Source organism: Myodes glareolus, chromosome 23 (assembly GCF_982192425.1).
Source record: "Myodes glareolus chromosome 23, mMyoGla1.1, whole genome shotgun sequence".
Taxonomy (NCBI): domain Eukaryota; kingdom Metazoa; phylum Chordata; class Mammalia; order Rodentia; family Cricetidae; genus Myodes; species Myodes glareolus.
In genome coordinates, this window is record NC_142048.1 from 54127569 (window position 1) to 54144435 (window position 16867).

At 46.0% G+C, this 16867-nt stretch overlaps 1 protein-coding gene across 1 annotated transcript in view; it reads right to left on the reverse strand.

Moving 5' to 3' along the window:
* The window catches only part of Dlgap2 (DLG associated protein 2), a 733863-nt gene that overhangs the window by 86293 nt on the left and 630703 nt on the right, over positions 1 to 16867 (reverse strand). Inside the window, exon 7 of the mRNA XM_048456266.3 lies at positions 9778 to 9989. Coding sequence (XP_048312223.3) covers positions 9778 to 9989 — 212 coding nt within the window. The remainder of the gene's footprint in view (positions 1 to 9777; positions 9990 to 16867) is intronic.

A 16867-nucleotide genomic window follows, 5' to 3' on the forward strand; every position in this document is an offset into this window, starting at 1 on the left:
CCTATGAAGGTACAAGAAGCATACAGAACACCAAATAGACTGGATAAAAAAAAATCCCCTCGCCATATAATAATCAGAACACAAAACATACAGAATAAAGAACAAATATTAAGAGCTGCAAGGGAAAAAGGTCAAGTATAAAAGGAAAACCTATAAAAGGAAAACATATAAAGGGAAACCTATCAGAATTACACCTGACTTCTCAATGGAAACCATGAAAGCCAGAAGGTCTTGGAAAGATGTGCTACAGAAACTAAGAGACCAAGGATGCAAGCCCAGACTACTATACCCAGCAAAGTTTGCATTTACCATTGATGGAGAAAACAAGATATTCCAGGACAAAAACAGATTTAAACAATACATAGCCACAAACCCAGTCCTACAGAAAATACGAGAAGGAAAACCACAAACAAAGTAAGCCAACAACACCCATAATAACACAAGCATCTGACAACCCTCCACCAGCACAACTCAAAGAAGGGAAACACACAAACAATAGCACCAGGAAAAATCACCAGAGTCAACAACCACTGGTCATTAATATTGCTTAATATCAAGGGACTCAACTCACCTATAAAAAGGCACAGGTTAAGAGAATGGATACATAATAAGGATCCAACATTCTGCTGCCTACAAGAAACACACCTCAAACACAAAGACAGACACTACCTCAGAGTAAAGGTTTGGGAAAAGGTTTTCCAATCAAATGGACCAAAGAAACAAGCAGGTATGGCTATACTAATATTTAACAAAATAGATTTCAAACTAAAATCAATCAGAAGAGATGGAGATGGACACTTTATACTCATATCAGGAACAATTCATCAGGAGGAAGTCTCAATCCTGAATATCTATGCACCTAATATAAAAGCACCCACATATGTAAAAGAAACATTACTAGAACTCAGAACATACATCAAACTACACACTCTAATAGTGGATGATTTCAACACTTCTCTCTCACCAATGGACAAGTCAACCAGACAGAAACTTAACAGAGAAATAAGAGAACTAACAGATGTAATGAACCAAATGGTCCTAACAGACATCTATAGAACATTCCACCCAAACAGAAAAGAATATACACATTCTTCTCAGCATCTCATGGAACCTTCTCAAAAATTGATCACATAATTGGTAACAAAGTAAATATCCATAGATAAAAAGAAATTGTAGTAATCACCTGTGATACTATCAGATCACCATGGAATAAAGTTAGAATTTAACAACAATTCTAACCCCAGAAAGCCTACAAACTCATGGAAACTGAACAGTTTATATGGCAAAACAAAAAAACCCAGGATAGCCAAAACAATCCAATACAATAAAAGTACTTCCGGAAGCATTACCATCCCTGACTTCAAACTCTATTACAGAGCTACAGTAATGAAAACTGTTTGGTATTGGCACAAAAACAGAGATGTTGACCAATGGAATCGAATAGAAGACCCAGATCTTAATCCACAAACCTATGAACACCTGATTTTCGACAAAGGCGCTAAAACTATACAATGGAAGAAAGAAAGCATCTTTAACAAATGATGCTGGCATAAATGGATGTCAACCTGTAGAAGAATGAAAATAGATCCATAACTATTACCATGCACAAAACTCAGTCCAAATGGATTAAAGACCTCAACATTAATCTGACCACATTGAACCTGATAGAAGAGAAAGTGGGAAGTAGTCTACAAGGCATGGGCACAGGAGACCACTTCCTAGGTAGAACCCTAGTAGCACAGATAATAAGAGCAACAATGAATAGGTGGGACCTCCTGAAACTGAGAAGCTTCTGTAAAGCAAAGGACACTGTCATTAAGACAAAAAGGCAACCTACTGATTGCGAGAAGATCTTCACCAACCCCTCATCAGACAAAGGTCTGATCTCCAAAATATACAAAGAACTCAAGAAACTAGACACTAAAACTCTAATTAACCCAATTAAAAAATGGGGTACTGAACTGAACAGAGAATTCTCAACAGAAGAAGTTCGAATGGCCAAAAGACACTTAAGGTCATGCTCAACCTCCTTGGCAATCAGGGAAATGCAAATCAAAACAACTTTGAGATACCATCTTACACCTGTCAGAATAGCTAAACTCAAAAACACCAATGATAGTCTATGCTGGAGAGGATGTGGAGTGAGGGGAACACTCATCCATTGTTGGTGGGAATGCAAACTTGTTCAGCCACTGTGGAAATCAGTGTGGCGGTTTCTCAGGAAACTGGGAGTCAACCTCCCTAAGGACCCAGCAATTCCACTCTTGGGAATATACCCAAGAGAGGCCCTTTCACACTACAAAAGCATTTGTTCAACTATGTTCATAGCAGCACTATTTGTAATAGCCAGAACCTGGAAACAACCTAGGTGCCCCTCAATAGAAGAATGGTTAAAGAAGGTGTGGAACATATACACATTAGTTTTACTCAGCAGTAAAAAACAATGGCATCTTGAATTTTGCATGCAAATGGATGGAAATAGAAAACGCTTTACTGAGTGAGGTAACCCAGACCCAAAAAGAGGAATATGGTATGTATTCACTCATAAGTGGTTTCTAGCTGTAATTTAAGGACTTCGAGCCTATAATTCGTGATCCTAGAGAAGCTAAATAGGAAGGTGAACCTAAAGAAAATCATGTAGTTATTCTACTGAATATTGGAAGTAGACAAGATTGCCAGGCAAAACTTGGGTGCATGGGGGGATGAGAGGGTGAATGTAAGGGGAGATGGGTAGAGAGAGGGGAGAAGGGGAGGATTGGGGAAAGCTTGGGGAATGGGATGGGTGGGATGGAGGAAGGGTGGATATGGGAGCAGGGAAGTAAATATCTTAATTAAGGGAGCCATTTTAGGGTTTGCAAGAGACTTGTCTCTAGAGGGGTTCCCAGGACCAAGGAGAAGTTCCCAGATTGTTCCCTGGGCAGCAGAGGAGAGGGTGCCTGAACTGGCCTTGTCCCATAGCCACACTGATGAATATCTTGCATATCACCATAGAACCTTCATCTGGCGATGGATGGAGATAAAGACAGAGACCCACGTTGGAGCACTGGACTTAGCTCCCAAAGACCAAATGAGGAGCAGAAAGAGGGAGAACATGAAGGAAATCAGGATCATGAGGGGTGTGTCCACCCACTGAGACAGTGGGACTGATCTAATGGGAGATCATCAAGGCCAGCTGGACTGGGAGTGATGGAGCATGTGATCAAAATGGACACTTTGAACGTGGCTGGCAATGAAGGCTGACTGAGAAGCGAAGGACAATTCTACTGCATGGACTGACTTTGTGGAAGCCTGGTTTGTTTGGATGCTCACCTTTATAGACCTGTATGAAGGGGGGAGGACCTTGGATTTCCCATGGGGCAGGGAACCCTGACTGCTCTTAAGACTAGAGAGGGAGGGGAGGGTGGGGAGGGGGAGGGAATGGGAGGCAGGGAGGAGGTGGAAATTTTTAATAAATAAATAAATTAATTAATTAAAAAATAAAATACTTTACATCAGTAAATGAATGAATATGTATACGTGTATGTGTGTATATATGCATGCATGTATGCACATACATCCATATGTGCATGCTCCTGCCATGTCACGGACATGGATGTCAGAGGACAACTTGCCGGAGTCTGTTCTCTACTTCCAAAATTAGGGTTCCAAAGACTGAACTTGGGCCGTCAGGCTTGATGACAGCTGCTCTTATATGAGAAGCCCTTCATCAATGGAGCTATCAGTCTAGCCTCTTTGTTTTAAAATTAGACTTTAAGAATGGCAAATTGTCAGGGAAAAAAAAAGATACTGAAACGGGGCTTTCAACAGGGTGTATATAGAAACTGAAGTCAGGCAGAATGTGAAGAATCTGTAGAACAGCTAGACTAAGGTCAGAGCTATGCAGGAGGAATTCCTGTAAGAACCAGGGATGAGACCCTGGCAGCACAGGGGTACATCCCAAGGTGCAGACACGGTGTCACAGACTGCCAAGTGTGCCGAGGCATTGCTTCCCGATGGCAGAGACCTGAAAGGCATATGCCAAGTGTTCAGCCACCTCCCAGAAACCATGTCCCTGCTGGGGTCACGATGAGCCTCCTGGCACTGGAGAGCTGGACTCAGAGATGCAAACACAGGCACAGAGCTGGCAAGAGCTTCACATGGCCTGGCACTGAAACCCACCCTAGCCTCCAACAGAAATTATGAAACTGGAAGCTATCGGATAGCCATAGAAACCATGGGAGAGGAACCTTCTACCAGGGAGCATATGGCTTCCCGCTAATTGAAACACTGCCAGTTTAGGTGTGCTATCAGGAGGCATCGACTCTGTTGACTAACAACACAGAGTGTAAAAAGCAGGTAAGCATGGTTGGCTGTACAAGCTCCTCCTGTCCTGACGGTTGTTGTGGTCACTTCTTTAGGCTGGTTACTTCACAGGTGTCTCTAGTAACAGTTTATTTGTTAGGTTTCCTAGCAATGGTCCATGCATGCAATTCCTAAAGTATTACTTTTATACATTCAGCCATATGTTGAGCCATGAGTGCATGGCAGCAATGCGGCAGAAGATGGTCCCTGCCCTCCCTGGGAGGTGGACTCATGGGAAATGCAGTAAGGAGGTGTGCTGGCTAACGTTAATTGTCAACTTGACATGGCCCAGAGTCACCAAGGAGGGCCGTGTGAAGGACTGAAGACTTGTCTAGATCAGGCTTGCCTGTGGGTATGACCACAGGGCTTGTCCTGCCTTGAAAGTTAAGTGAAACAGGAAGGCCAGCTCTGAGTATGCGTAGCACCATGCTTTGGGCTGGTCCTGGAGAGTACTAGAATGAGGAAAGACAAGCAGATAAGGATGCAAGGATGCATTGATTACCTTTGCTAACGATGCTGGATTTAACCTGACTAGCTACTTGAGTTTCTGTCTCAACGTCCCCCAAACGATGGGAAGTTACTTGGAATGGTAAGCCAAGTAAACTGCTTCCTCTCCTCCGTTGCTTTTGATCAGGCTCTTGTATCACAGCAACAGAAGGGAAATAGAATAGTGGATGGACAAAAAATGCTGTGCTCTCACGGACTAGATGGCAAGGAAATCTCCTCCAGAGTTTCCAAGGGGACCATCCCGAGCTTGGAGTTGAAAGGGGTGTGCTAGAGTCCATGGTGCGCTCAGCAAACGGCTGGCGCCAGGTTTGGCGATAAGGACTATAACCTCTCAGATACTCAGAGGTCAGACAGCTCATGAAGAATCTGCCATGGATGGTGCAGGGTGTTGCTGGGCTCATGGCTGGCTAGAAATACAGATGAGAGATCAGCTTGTGAGTCCAGTGTCAGGGCTGGGGACATCTGCAGACTGATCTAAACAAGGATTTGTTTAGATCAAATCCTTTGATCCCATATAGCCCAGGTTGGCCTCAAACTAGTTATGTAGCTGAAGATGACCTTGGACTTCTGATCGTATCACCTCCACCTCCTTCCGAAGTGCAGAACGACAGGTGTGTATCACCACAACCCCCAGTTTATGCGGTATTAGAAGTGGAACCCAGGACTTTGTGAATGGAGACAAGCGTTCTGTCCATTGAGTCACATTATCAGCTCTTGAAAGAGGCTTTGGCAGCCCAGATGTACCATGGGGACCCACACTCGAAAATGCAACAGAGTCAAGGAGGTTGGAATCTCAAAGGGATTGACAATTCAGCTTCCATGACAGAGTCTGCACCAGTGAGGAGTCTCTGCAAGGCTGATACTCAGTCTGGGGCGAAACCCTTCACTCTTCTTCACAAGTTCATTCTTCTCAGCGTTTTGTTTGGGGAAGTCTTCACTCACTTTAACTTATGGAAAGTATTTTCTCTGAGTCTAGGATGGAGTGTGGCTAGTAGACCTCCCTCCAGGGCTAAAGCTGTCTCTTCCAAGTCTTCCAACCTGAACAGCTTGGGGTGAATGCTTGCTGCAATTCTCTGTGTCTGAAAGCTACCCTGCTGAGTTTTGTCTTCAACAGCATGCCCATCCACCTCAGCTTCCTCAGGATGGGCTCTCAGGTATTCCAAAGGGACACATAGTCAAGCAGAGGGTACTGATATATTCTTTTATGTTTTTATATCATAGAAAAATTTTCAGATTAAATTTTAGGCCTGGTACACTCATTTAATCCCAGCACTGGGAGACAGAGCCAGGTGGATCTCTATGAGTTTGAGGTCAGTCAGCCTGGTCTACAAAGTGAATTTCCAGACAGCCAGCCTATGCAGAAAAATCCTGCCTCAAAAATTTTTTTAGGGTTTTCAGTTTCAAACTCTGTATTCTCAAGAAAGATTTAATTATTTATAATTGGGTTTATATTAACTTTTCTCTTTTGATTCCTAAGATGTCTTTATATATTAAGAATATAAACATGTATTCTCACATTGTAAATTTCTTCCCATTTTTGTTGTCATTTAGCTTGGTGACAGCACTTTTGGTTTATTGGCTTCTTAGTTTAATTGTATTAAAACTAATTCAAATTGGTCAGTATCTTAAAGCTTTTTCTCATGTAAAATGTTTAAACATTTTTCTCTATTCCAAGGCTATAGAATGTGCGTGTGTGTGTGTGTGTGTGTGTGAGAGAGAGAGAGAGAGAGAGAGAGAGAGAGAGAGAGAGAGAGAGAGAGAAAGATTAGGAAGGGTCCTCTATAGGGGAAAAACTAAAAGGAACTATATGTAGGCATTTACTGAATTGGCTTCCACACGGGGCTGGATAGTCCAACCATGATTGCCTTGATGCTGGAGATCCAGAGAGCCAGGTTCCCAAACCAGGACTCTCAGTAGCTTTAAGGATGTGTTGAGCGCCCGGAAGCTCTCAGAAGAGTCAACAAGGGAAGGCTGGAGGAGCTGGGCTCTGATGTCTAAGCTGTTTACTGAAAGCTTCCACCCGCCTTGGGAAGGGGTTTTCTCCAGTAACTGCCTCACACGACAGTCCTCACTAATCCCAGTCATGTCTCCGTTCAGGCCAGTTGACCATCAAGACTGACCCTCCCAGGACTCATGTGTCTCCAAGGAAACACAGATGCATGAAGACTGGGATGCCACCAGAAGAACTCATCCTATGTTGAGCGTGAGTGTGGCTTTTGAGTAAGTCTTCCTTTCTCTACAAATACAAAGCGCTGCCTCCACTGCTGAACGGCTCAGGCAAGGTTCAACATTATTAGACTTTTGATTTTTAATTCAACTAAGCAAAACAAAGCAAAGGGCTCACATTAAATTATTAGCTCTACTTTTCATAATAACAGACTTGAATTGGTAATTCAAGTATCTCAGCGCTGATACGTAAGCTAATTAAAAAGTGCAGTAAATTGGATTCAGTAGTAGCTTAGAATTCACATTTAAATGAGTGGTAAGAACTCGGCTGGCGCTCTGTGCACAGCAGGGGCTGCTGTGCAGATGGGCAGGACTCCACCTGGCCTCAGGCGGACTTCCTGATCACTGTGCCCAGCAGCCTAGAGGCGCGTGCTCCTAGCTGCAACAAGGATTCCAGCGGTCGCTGTGTCGTTTTATTTTCCTTTGAGAAAGACTTCCTGGGATCACGCACGGTTTTAGGGACATTTCTGGGAATGTGATAGGGTCTTTGTGAACAGTGTGGATGCACTGCAACCCAGTAATGAGGGGACTGAGTCTTTAATGGTGAAGGGCAAGACAGCTGTCTACAGAATAATTCTGTTCTTCCAAGAGGAACGACTTCAATAGCAGGATATCTGCAGCTTTCACGGAGGGGATTTTCTATTACATAGCTCAGTAGAAAAACTGATAACTGACAGCGAGAGACCCAGTCCCCTCCAGCCCCCCCCTCCAGCTCCCATCCCCAGGCTAGGCAGATTTAATAGCCTGCTGACACCTTCTAGTTTATGGGACAACACAGCGATACAGGAAGTGCTTAAACACTGAAGGGTCCCAAGAGTGCAGGAGGAGGAGATGACGGTCAGCCTTGAGACCCTTCCCCAGCAAACTGCCCAGCTCACCTCCCCTCACATTTGCTTTCCCGAACACTGCCAAAGGTACCCAAACCGCCAGTGCACAGGCGAGGACAGACTCTCACAGAGATGAGCAAACCCGTGTCTGTTTTCAGCATCTGATTCACTCTGCAGCTAGGAAGTGTTTGTCAGTCACTCCTGCTGGGAAATTCTATGGTGTGAAAAGGAAACAATAATGAGAGGCCTGTCAGACCCAGTTATTTACAATTATATTTTGAATGCAATTTTAGAATAATCAATTTCATTTGAAACAGTCTCTGAATATAAATAAACTCCAGAATAAAAATGGTCTATTTTTATGTAGCTTATTAGAAAATAAAAGCTCTGGCTAACGTAAGTGGTTTCTATGTCTGGTCTTATTGCAGTCCAGAGTGTCCTCCTCCATAGCAATGGCTCTGCCCCCAACCCAGCGGACCTGGATAGAGAAGCTGAGGAACAAGGTTAGTTCAATTTACATGAAGCCCCTCTCTGCTCTCCAAGAAAGGCGGTTGTTCACATGGGCCTCCCCAGGCTGAGTGACTCCCCCAGTAAGATTCTGCAACAATTCAATTTTTAAATTGCCATTCTGTAAACTAGCGTTCATGAGTTATTGGGTTTAATGGGCAAATTTATGGTAGTGTTGCTGCCTTGCTACACCGAGTACCAGGCTAGGTGGAGAATACAAAAGCTGACCCCTGTGATCAGAGCTTTGAAGTTTCACTATGCATCACAGGGAGCAGCTCTAAGAACACTGAGAACACTGAGCAGCCTGCCACCTGCTGCTGCCCACTTAGACAGGACAGGCTTCTCAAGACGGGAAAGCGAGGAGACACCAGGTGGCTCTTAGCTTTTATAACCAGACTCCCTGACACACTGGGCACACCATCAGGGAAACTGCCGAGAGCAACTCTATTGTGCATAGTTCAATAGCTAATTTCCCCAGTGGGTTTTAGTTGTTTCTAGTTCAGAAGCTAAGCTTATCAATGATGTGCCTTTGAACAAATATACAAAGTCTATTGATCTTATGTCTGTGAAAACAAGCCATTTCCTCCACCTTTACCAAAACCTGTTATCTCACTATTCACTTGTGAAGTGAGAGTCCACAGAAAAGCCCCTGCTCAGATACGTCCTCACTGACAGTCACACACCCACGCTGTCGTTTGAATAGAAACATGTCCCTCTTAATGCAAACGTTGGGGTGATGCGCCAGGTCCTGATGTACAACAGAGGCTTCAAGTCAGATACAGGTGGAGGCAGAAAGATCAAAAGTTCTGGGTCATCAGTGGAACATAGTGCGTTTCAGGACAAGCTGGGCTACATGGGATCTTACCTCAACCCCTCCAAAACTAAAACTAAAACCAAAACCAAAACCTAACCAGACACAGAACTTGCCCAAGCCTATTTCCACAATTACGAAATAAACAGCCGAAGTCTGATTGGTCATCCAACTGGTTATCTGATACCAAATGATCAGCTCTTAAGATACACATACAAATAACATTATATAGACTGAGCAGGCTGTACTTAGGGAACAGTTAATGAAAAGAGAGAGCACAAACTCGAAAGAGAGCAAGGAGGAGTATATGGGATGGTTTGGAGAGAGGAAAGGGAAGGAGAACGTGATATAATTACATGATAATCCTGCGACGTAAAGGAAATAATCCTTAAAAATATTGTAATAAAAATATCCTAAGATATTGTGCGACAACACGAATGAGACAAATGATGGCAAAGGCTCTAACACTGTCAACTTAAATTCAAAGTGAGGTAGCTCACCCACGGCTAACTAGCTTGGGGAGGGAGAGAAGAAGTCAGGAGAGAGAAGACGCCTTACGTTTGGTGGTCTCCAAGTGGCCTTTGTACAATGGACTTCAGCAGGGGCTCTGGCCGGAGGGTCACCTTGGGAGATGTTTTGGGGCTGGAGTCTGACTCTCCACTCTCCTCATCACCCATGGCTTTGATGTAGCTGCCACTTCTCATCCGACGGCAGGGGATCTCTTCCTCTTTGCCACCGGTGGGGTACGCACCCCAGTCATCCTGAGGCACCTGCGAGAGAGCAGAGACAGCGCATGTCAACTGTGCCCTCGAGCAGCATGTCCTACAATTTCTTAAAGATATAGCTCCTTTAGGCTATTTATCATTTTAAGTCATGCACACAGAAAGGCGTGTGTTTTCACTGTCTTCCAAATCCTGAAAGGGTCTTAGTAGGAAATCGTTGACGTCCTGAAAGGGTCTTAGTATGAAATTGTTGACTTTTTCCATTGTAAAAGTAAAAGACAAACTTTATGGGAAAAGTGAGAAGGTACTAGGAACGTAGGAAAAAGGAAAAGAGAAATGGAAGAGAAAATGATTGTGATATCTACATTATTGCTAAATATCTTTTAGTGCTAAATGTTAATAAGGAAGAGGATTAGTCCCCAAAGCAGAATCATATCACATACACAGAACACATGCACCTGGAGATGAAAGACATCCATCAATCTCATGTACACAGAGCTTCATACCCTGCACACTGTGAATGCCAAAGGAAATTCAAAGAATGCCAACTTTCAACTTTTCTACTGTGTCTGACCCGAAGGCCGATGTGGTCACTAGATAACGAAGCTGGTCAGCACTCTGGCTCCACATCTGTAACTCAAGAGCTACCTGTGGCCAATGAGCTAAATCTCACAGGAGTGAGCATGATGTTCCTCAGAACTGTGCCCCTCAACTCAGTGCAGATCCCCAACAAGACACGTGGCCCAGTCTGGGCAATTCTGCTGGGAGCTCCAAAGACTAGTCAAGGGCAACCCTGTCTATGGGAGAGAGTCTTAGATGTTAGTGATGGAGGAGGATGCCAAAACCCCACACTTAAAAAGTCCTCAGAGTGATGTTTTCACTGAAAAAAGGTTGAGCTTTTCAGTAATGTTCTGAAATTGGCCGGAGAAGGATCCTGCTTTCCTTCCAGCCCAGCACTGTGTGAAGCCAAGCACTCTGGCCCTTCTCACAGAGACCCAGATGGCTGATGGGATGACAGACTCTTGAGTAGAAGGCACCAGCGCTCCTCCCCGAATTGCATGGTGTGCTGTGCCTGGAGATCCCATTACACTGCAGACTGTTCCTACAGCTGACTAGTCTGACTAGTCTCCACACTCGGAGTCAGGAAGAAAGGAAGCAGAGGCACAGGCGCCAGTCCCCAGGCTCTGTGTCTCTCTGAGTGCTGACGGTGGTCTACAGACCTCAGTGGGGCTACCATATCTTCCATGCTGGAGTCAGGAGCCCCTCTGGACCTCAGGCTGGTCAGGTGGATCTCGTATTTACCACTCATCTTGTGTGGCATGGTGCAACATAATACTCACAAGATCTAAAGAGGTATGATTCAGCTGGCTCTATCTAATTAGACATAGGCACAATGAAGCCCACCAACTTTGTGGCCAGGTTTGACACTGTTAGATGCAGATCTTGGATTAAGGATGGTGCTTAACCGACAGAATGCTAGGAGCTTCCCCTACGCATGAGTTGGGGCAGGTGCTGACGCCAATACATTGAGTGCTTTAACATTTTAATGGCTTGGCTCTATGCCACACTAGCATGGGTCCAAGAAAAAATGCAGATCACCCCAAGAGGGCTTGGTAAAATTTTTATGACCGTGTCAAAGCGCAAGCCACACTGATCACACATTGTAGCAACTGGAGATTTAGGCAGACTGACACGGAGGATTTTTGTTCAGCATGTAATAGGTATTGACCCACTGATAGAGAATCTTGGTTTACAGGGAGATACCACGTCTTGATAGTAGCTATGCTTGAACACTGGGGAAATGACACAGGGTATGTGAAGAACTCACTCTTGGGGTACCCAACAGCTCTCATATGGTGCTTCAATATCATCTCTTCAGTAACATCACACTAGAAATCCAGGTAGAGGAGTGCCTTCTCTGCACTAACCAGAAGACCAGGATGTTCACCCCAGGACCAATGTTCCAGGATATTCATACCATGACCAGTATCCCTGGGTGTTCAGACCATGACCAGTGTCCCAGGAAGTTCCCACCATGACCAGTGTCCCAGGATGTTCACACCACGACCAGATGTTCACCCCAGGACCAGTGTCCTAGTATGTTCACCCCAGGACCAGTGTCCCAGGATGTTCACATCAAGACCAGTGTCCCACAATGTTCACACCATGACCAGTGTCCCAGGATGTTCATGCCAGGACCATTATCCCAGGGTGTTCACACCATGACCAGATGTTCACCCCAGGACCAGTGTCCCAGGATGTTCACACCAGGACCGGTGTCCCACGATGTTCACACCAGGACCAGATGTTCACCCCAGGACCAGTGTCCTAGGATGTTCACACCAGGACCAGTTTCCCTGTTTCTCCGCCAGGGTGTGCCAGCCCACTGAGGCTCTGTGTAAACCTTGTGAGTCAGTCAGCAGGACAAAGGAAGGAGCCAGGATGGCAGTGTGTCCTCAGGAATGGCTGCCCATGAACTCTGTTTGAATTTCAGAAGAATCTGTCCTGAGCTATGAAAAGATGGTTATGAAGGCATCCCTATCCCTGAGTAGCACAGATGCAGTAAATTATAAACCAGTTGATTTAATCTGCAGTTCTGGAGGCTTAGAAGTCCAAAAGCATGATGCTGGCATCTGTTCCGTGACTGGCGAGGGCCTTTTGTGAGACAGGACACACAAGCCTCTCTTTTGCCCCTTCTAGCCCACTAATTACATCATGCATGCCCTATCAGCATGGCCACACCCAGGACATATCACCCCAAAGGGATACCTCTGAATACCATCAGAGGTGAATCTGAGGATTCACTTTCCAACTCATGAACTCAGGGATATATTCAAACCGCGTCAGTGGGAAAGACATAGAAAGCTGGCAGACTTGCCTTAGCGTAGGAACACAGTGGTGTGTGGCAGGTGTCCACAATGGGACAGGGGGATAAGGATTTTTCAAGGCTTCCCACATCTATTTACATTTTCGAAGCGTTCCAAGTATTTCTAAGTTGTGTATTAGTTTCGTCCGAGCCCTCGGTGTCAAAACATTTCAGAGGAGGTGACGTACTTGGAGGCTGACAAATTAGAGTGTGATGAGCCTAAAAGAGGGTTCGGGCGAGTGGCAATTCCAGGGAGAGCTGGTGACCTGTGGCCAGCAAAGCCTCCTGAATGGAAGGTGTCGGGGTCACCTCGTCTGAATTTGGCCAGAGGAACGGTGCAAGCAGAAGAAACAGCATGGAAAGGGATTGGTGGCCAGCTCCTGGCTGGACCAGGAAAGCTTGCATCCTTTATCTCTCAGTGTGCATTCAGGTGGTGGTTACAGGGAAAAGGACAGATGGGGAGAGAGGCCAGCTGCCACCAAAGGAGAGGCTCACACTGTCAGGTTTATGGAGAGGTTTTTTTTTTTTTTTTTTTTAACCAAAAACATGTTTCCATAAAGAGGAGCAAGGTAAAGATTGTTCCCCCCCACAGCAGCCTACAAATTAACTAACAAATGAGACCAGCTTGTATGTTTCTGTTTCTGATTTAAGAAGCCAATTTCACAGCCTTTGACAGAAAAAAAATTCAATACAGAAGGAGCGTAGAGCAGTCGATTTCCAGAGCATATGTCTGGGCTATGAAAAGCCACCAAGTCTCAGTAAATAAACCTTCCCCTTATGGTGGAAACGCTAAAACCCGCAGCAGAACGCAGAGGAGTGGCCAAGTGTGCACCTGGCACGCGCAAGTGGCAGCTTCCCAGCCTCCGGGAAACAAGCTTGAGGCATCCAGCCCCTGCAGAGCCAACCCCAGCCTTCGCTGTGCCAAGGCGATCAGCTACCCGAATCGTCACCAGCACGCCATGCTGAGCGGCGCTGATCACTTCTATAAAAGGAGCCTTCTCCTGAGATTGACATCTGTGTGCGTTGTGATGCCGTACTTGAAGCACATCTTAAACACCAAACACGCACACATCCTTTCTTTCTTTTCAACTGGCAAGGCAAAGAATTTTATAATAAGGTTCTTTTCAGGTGAACTAAAGAGAAATACCATCCAAAGCTGTGTTCTCCCTCAGGAAACATTTCCCTCATTCCGTCAGTAACATGTGTGCGTGTGGTTTAAACAAGTATCAAGTACACGAGCCACAGGGGAGAGCGGCAGAGGAAGACAGCTGGGCCTTGCATACTGTGCACAGAGGACAGATGAATGACAGGGGCCTAAGCAGAGCCTCCCAGGGAGGAGTCACCAGACGTTCTGGAGACCCATCTGGGGAAACCCAATCCACGCAGGGAGTTCTTTTCAATTGCCCAGGGGTCCGAAGATGCTTGTTAGAAGAGGGTCGCGGGCAACTCCACCCAAGGAATGACTGCCTGAATTCTGCACAAACCTGAGTCAGCTTGCCTTGGGCCTTGTTGGGCTCTGTGTGAAAAGTCGGGGTTTTTTGTTCTCGCTGGCAATTTTAACGAGCGATGGTTTTTATTTTTCTAGGATATAGCCACCGTGTAAACCGAGGGAAACGTGGCTCAGTTGGCAATTTACCAGGAACTGTTTACCATTTCCAAATCCCCCGGGGCTAACAGAGCCTCACTGGAGCCTGAGTCCTCATTACAACACTCCTTTGTTGGTCTAATTTGTAACTCCAATTACGGCGACCCTTCGCTCAGCAACAAACACGAGAACACTTCATTCCGCACAGAGTTGCTGGGCCCCAACATTCTTAGGTTGAAATACTTCCACTTAAAAGTTACTTCACTTTTATTTCGTTTATCTTAGCGATCAGGCCACGCGCACATATTTATCTCCCCCCCCCCCCCCGCCCTGTCTGCTTCCCCTGTCAGTAATGTGTATCTAGATAGGTTACCTGAGCTTTGTTTTAGAATACTCCGAGAGATGTTGAATGTCTGCTAGGTAAGAATTACATGGGCAATGAAAGAGAGTGAAATGTGTAGATGACATTAACTGTCAACTTGACACAGCCTAGCAGCACCCGAAAGGGCAGTCTCAACTGAGTAATGATTTTCATCAGGCCGTTTGGTGGGCATGCCTATGAAGGATTGCTAATTAACAGAGCAAGATCTAGCCCACTGTGGGTAGCACCATTCCTTGGGCAGGTAGTTCTAGGCTGTATAAGGAGGCTAGTTAAGCATGAACTAGGGAACAAGTAAGCAGGCAGGCAGGCAGGCAGGCAGGCAGGCAGGCAGGCAGGCAACTTTCCTCCATGGTTTCTTCTGCACTTTCTTGGCTGTAAGTGAGTTCCTTGGTTGGAGATAAGGTTGCATGGAATAGTGAGCAGCCCTGCCTTCAGATCCCTCTTGCTCTGACTTCCCTCAATGATAGACTATGACCCGGGAAGGGTAATGGGAAATAAACCCTTTCCTCTCCAACACCACTGTTTACCAGTGTTCTATAGCCACACAAAGGAAGCCAGAAGAGGATGCATGCACGTATCACAAGGGCAGGAAATCTGGGAAGCACACGGCAAGAGCTTTGTGCGGAGCTCCCGGTTGTGAGAAGACTTCCAAGGCCTAGGCTTCCTAGCCAAGCTGAGAAGTGGAGATCTGGTTTGTGCTGGCGAGTTTTGACGGACGCCGAGAGCTTAGCAGATGAGCGGAGGGAGCAATAAGAGGTTTTCGGATATAAACGGCAGAATGTAGGGCATCCAGGACTGGGAAGGAGAACCCACAGACACTAAGGAACCATGCAGAGAAGAATTAGATGTGAAGGCCAGTCTCAGACCCATGCCTGTGTTTCTTTCTACACCACGGTGTGAACCAACAACTCTCATCTCCATAGGTACGCCAGAGCTTAAGTATGTGCATAATCCATTCCTCCAGGATCTGGGCATCAGCTTCCTGCACAAAAGTCATTTCCACTCATTAGCTCTTGGCTAAATGGTCCTTCCTTTCCCCTGGAGCTCTCTGTCTCTGTCTGTCTGTCTGTCTGTCTGTCTGTCTGTCTGTCTCTCTGTCTGTTTCTTTTCCCCTCTGTTTGCATCTGTCTCTCTTCCAGTGCTTTTTTGGAGAGTCGTTCTTTGGGCATCATTACACACGCAGTGAGGCCCACTGGAGGCTGTGTGGGTTGAAAGCATTCTTGAGGCCGTAAATGCAGCTCCGCAGCAGGCCAGCACTGAGAGGGTCTGAGTGCTCAGCTTCAATCAACTCTTGCTTAGTGCTGGAGGACTCCAAGCGGCTACTGTGGTACCCAGGGTCAAGCGACAAAGGACGAGAGCTTGTGGGAACATTGTAGGTAAACACTCTCTTGTGACAAGAGTCAGGGATGGCAGGAGACCCAAGCTGAGTCTCACATCTGTCCTTTAAGAGAAAGCTGGGCCTTAGGTGGCCTGGCCCAGGTACCCAGGTGGCTCTATGGAGAACAGGCAGGGACACTATTGTCAGAGGCTCCACAGCTCTGAGTCAAGGCTAAGTTGGGGGAGGGGCATGGTTCATATCCCTTTTACTTATTCAGCTATGGAGGGGACATGTTTCCTGGTACTCCGTGGAGGGTGCTCAGGAAGAACCTTTGATGTGAGCCCCATATCTCTGCGTCAGGGTTAAAATGACGGCTTTTTCTTATAAGACCATGTGGGAGACACTTTGCTTAAGGTAACCCATTGCTTTGGGGCTTCACCGTTTCCTTTGCACGTCCCCTGACTTCTTCCCTAGGGATGCCTCTATGCCCCTGTGTGTGAGACCTGTTGGCTTTCAGTGTTTTTGATGCTTTGACTTTCGTGGTCTCGATAGTTATGGCAACACAGCCTTATTAAGGGTGTCAGGTCCGAGGGACAGTAAGTAACCTTGGAGCTCATCTTTCACAGCAACTTCATAAAACCAGAGAGTTCACCCCACTCTCTCCTATGGGCCCCACACTGAGGTCACTGCCCCTTTGCCGCAGACACTCGGGAACAGAACTTAGCGTCCACACGGAGCCACCCTGTCCTCACTTGACCTTGCTTTGTCATGCATT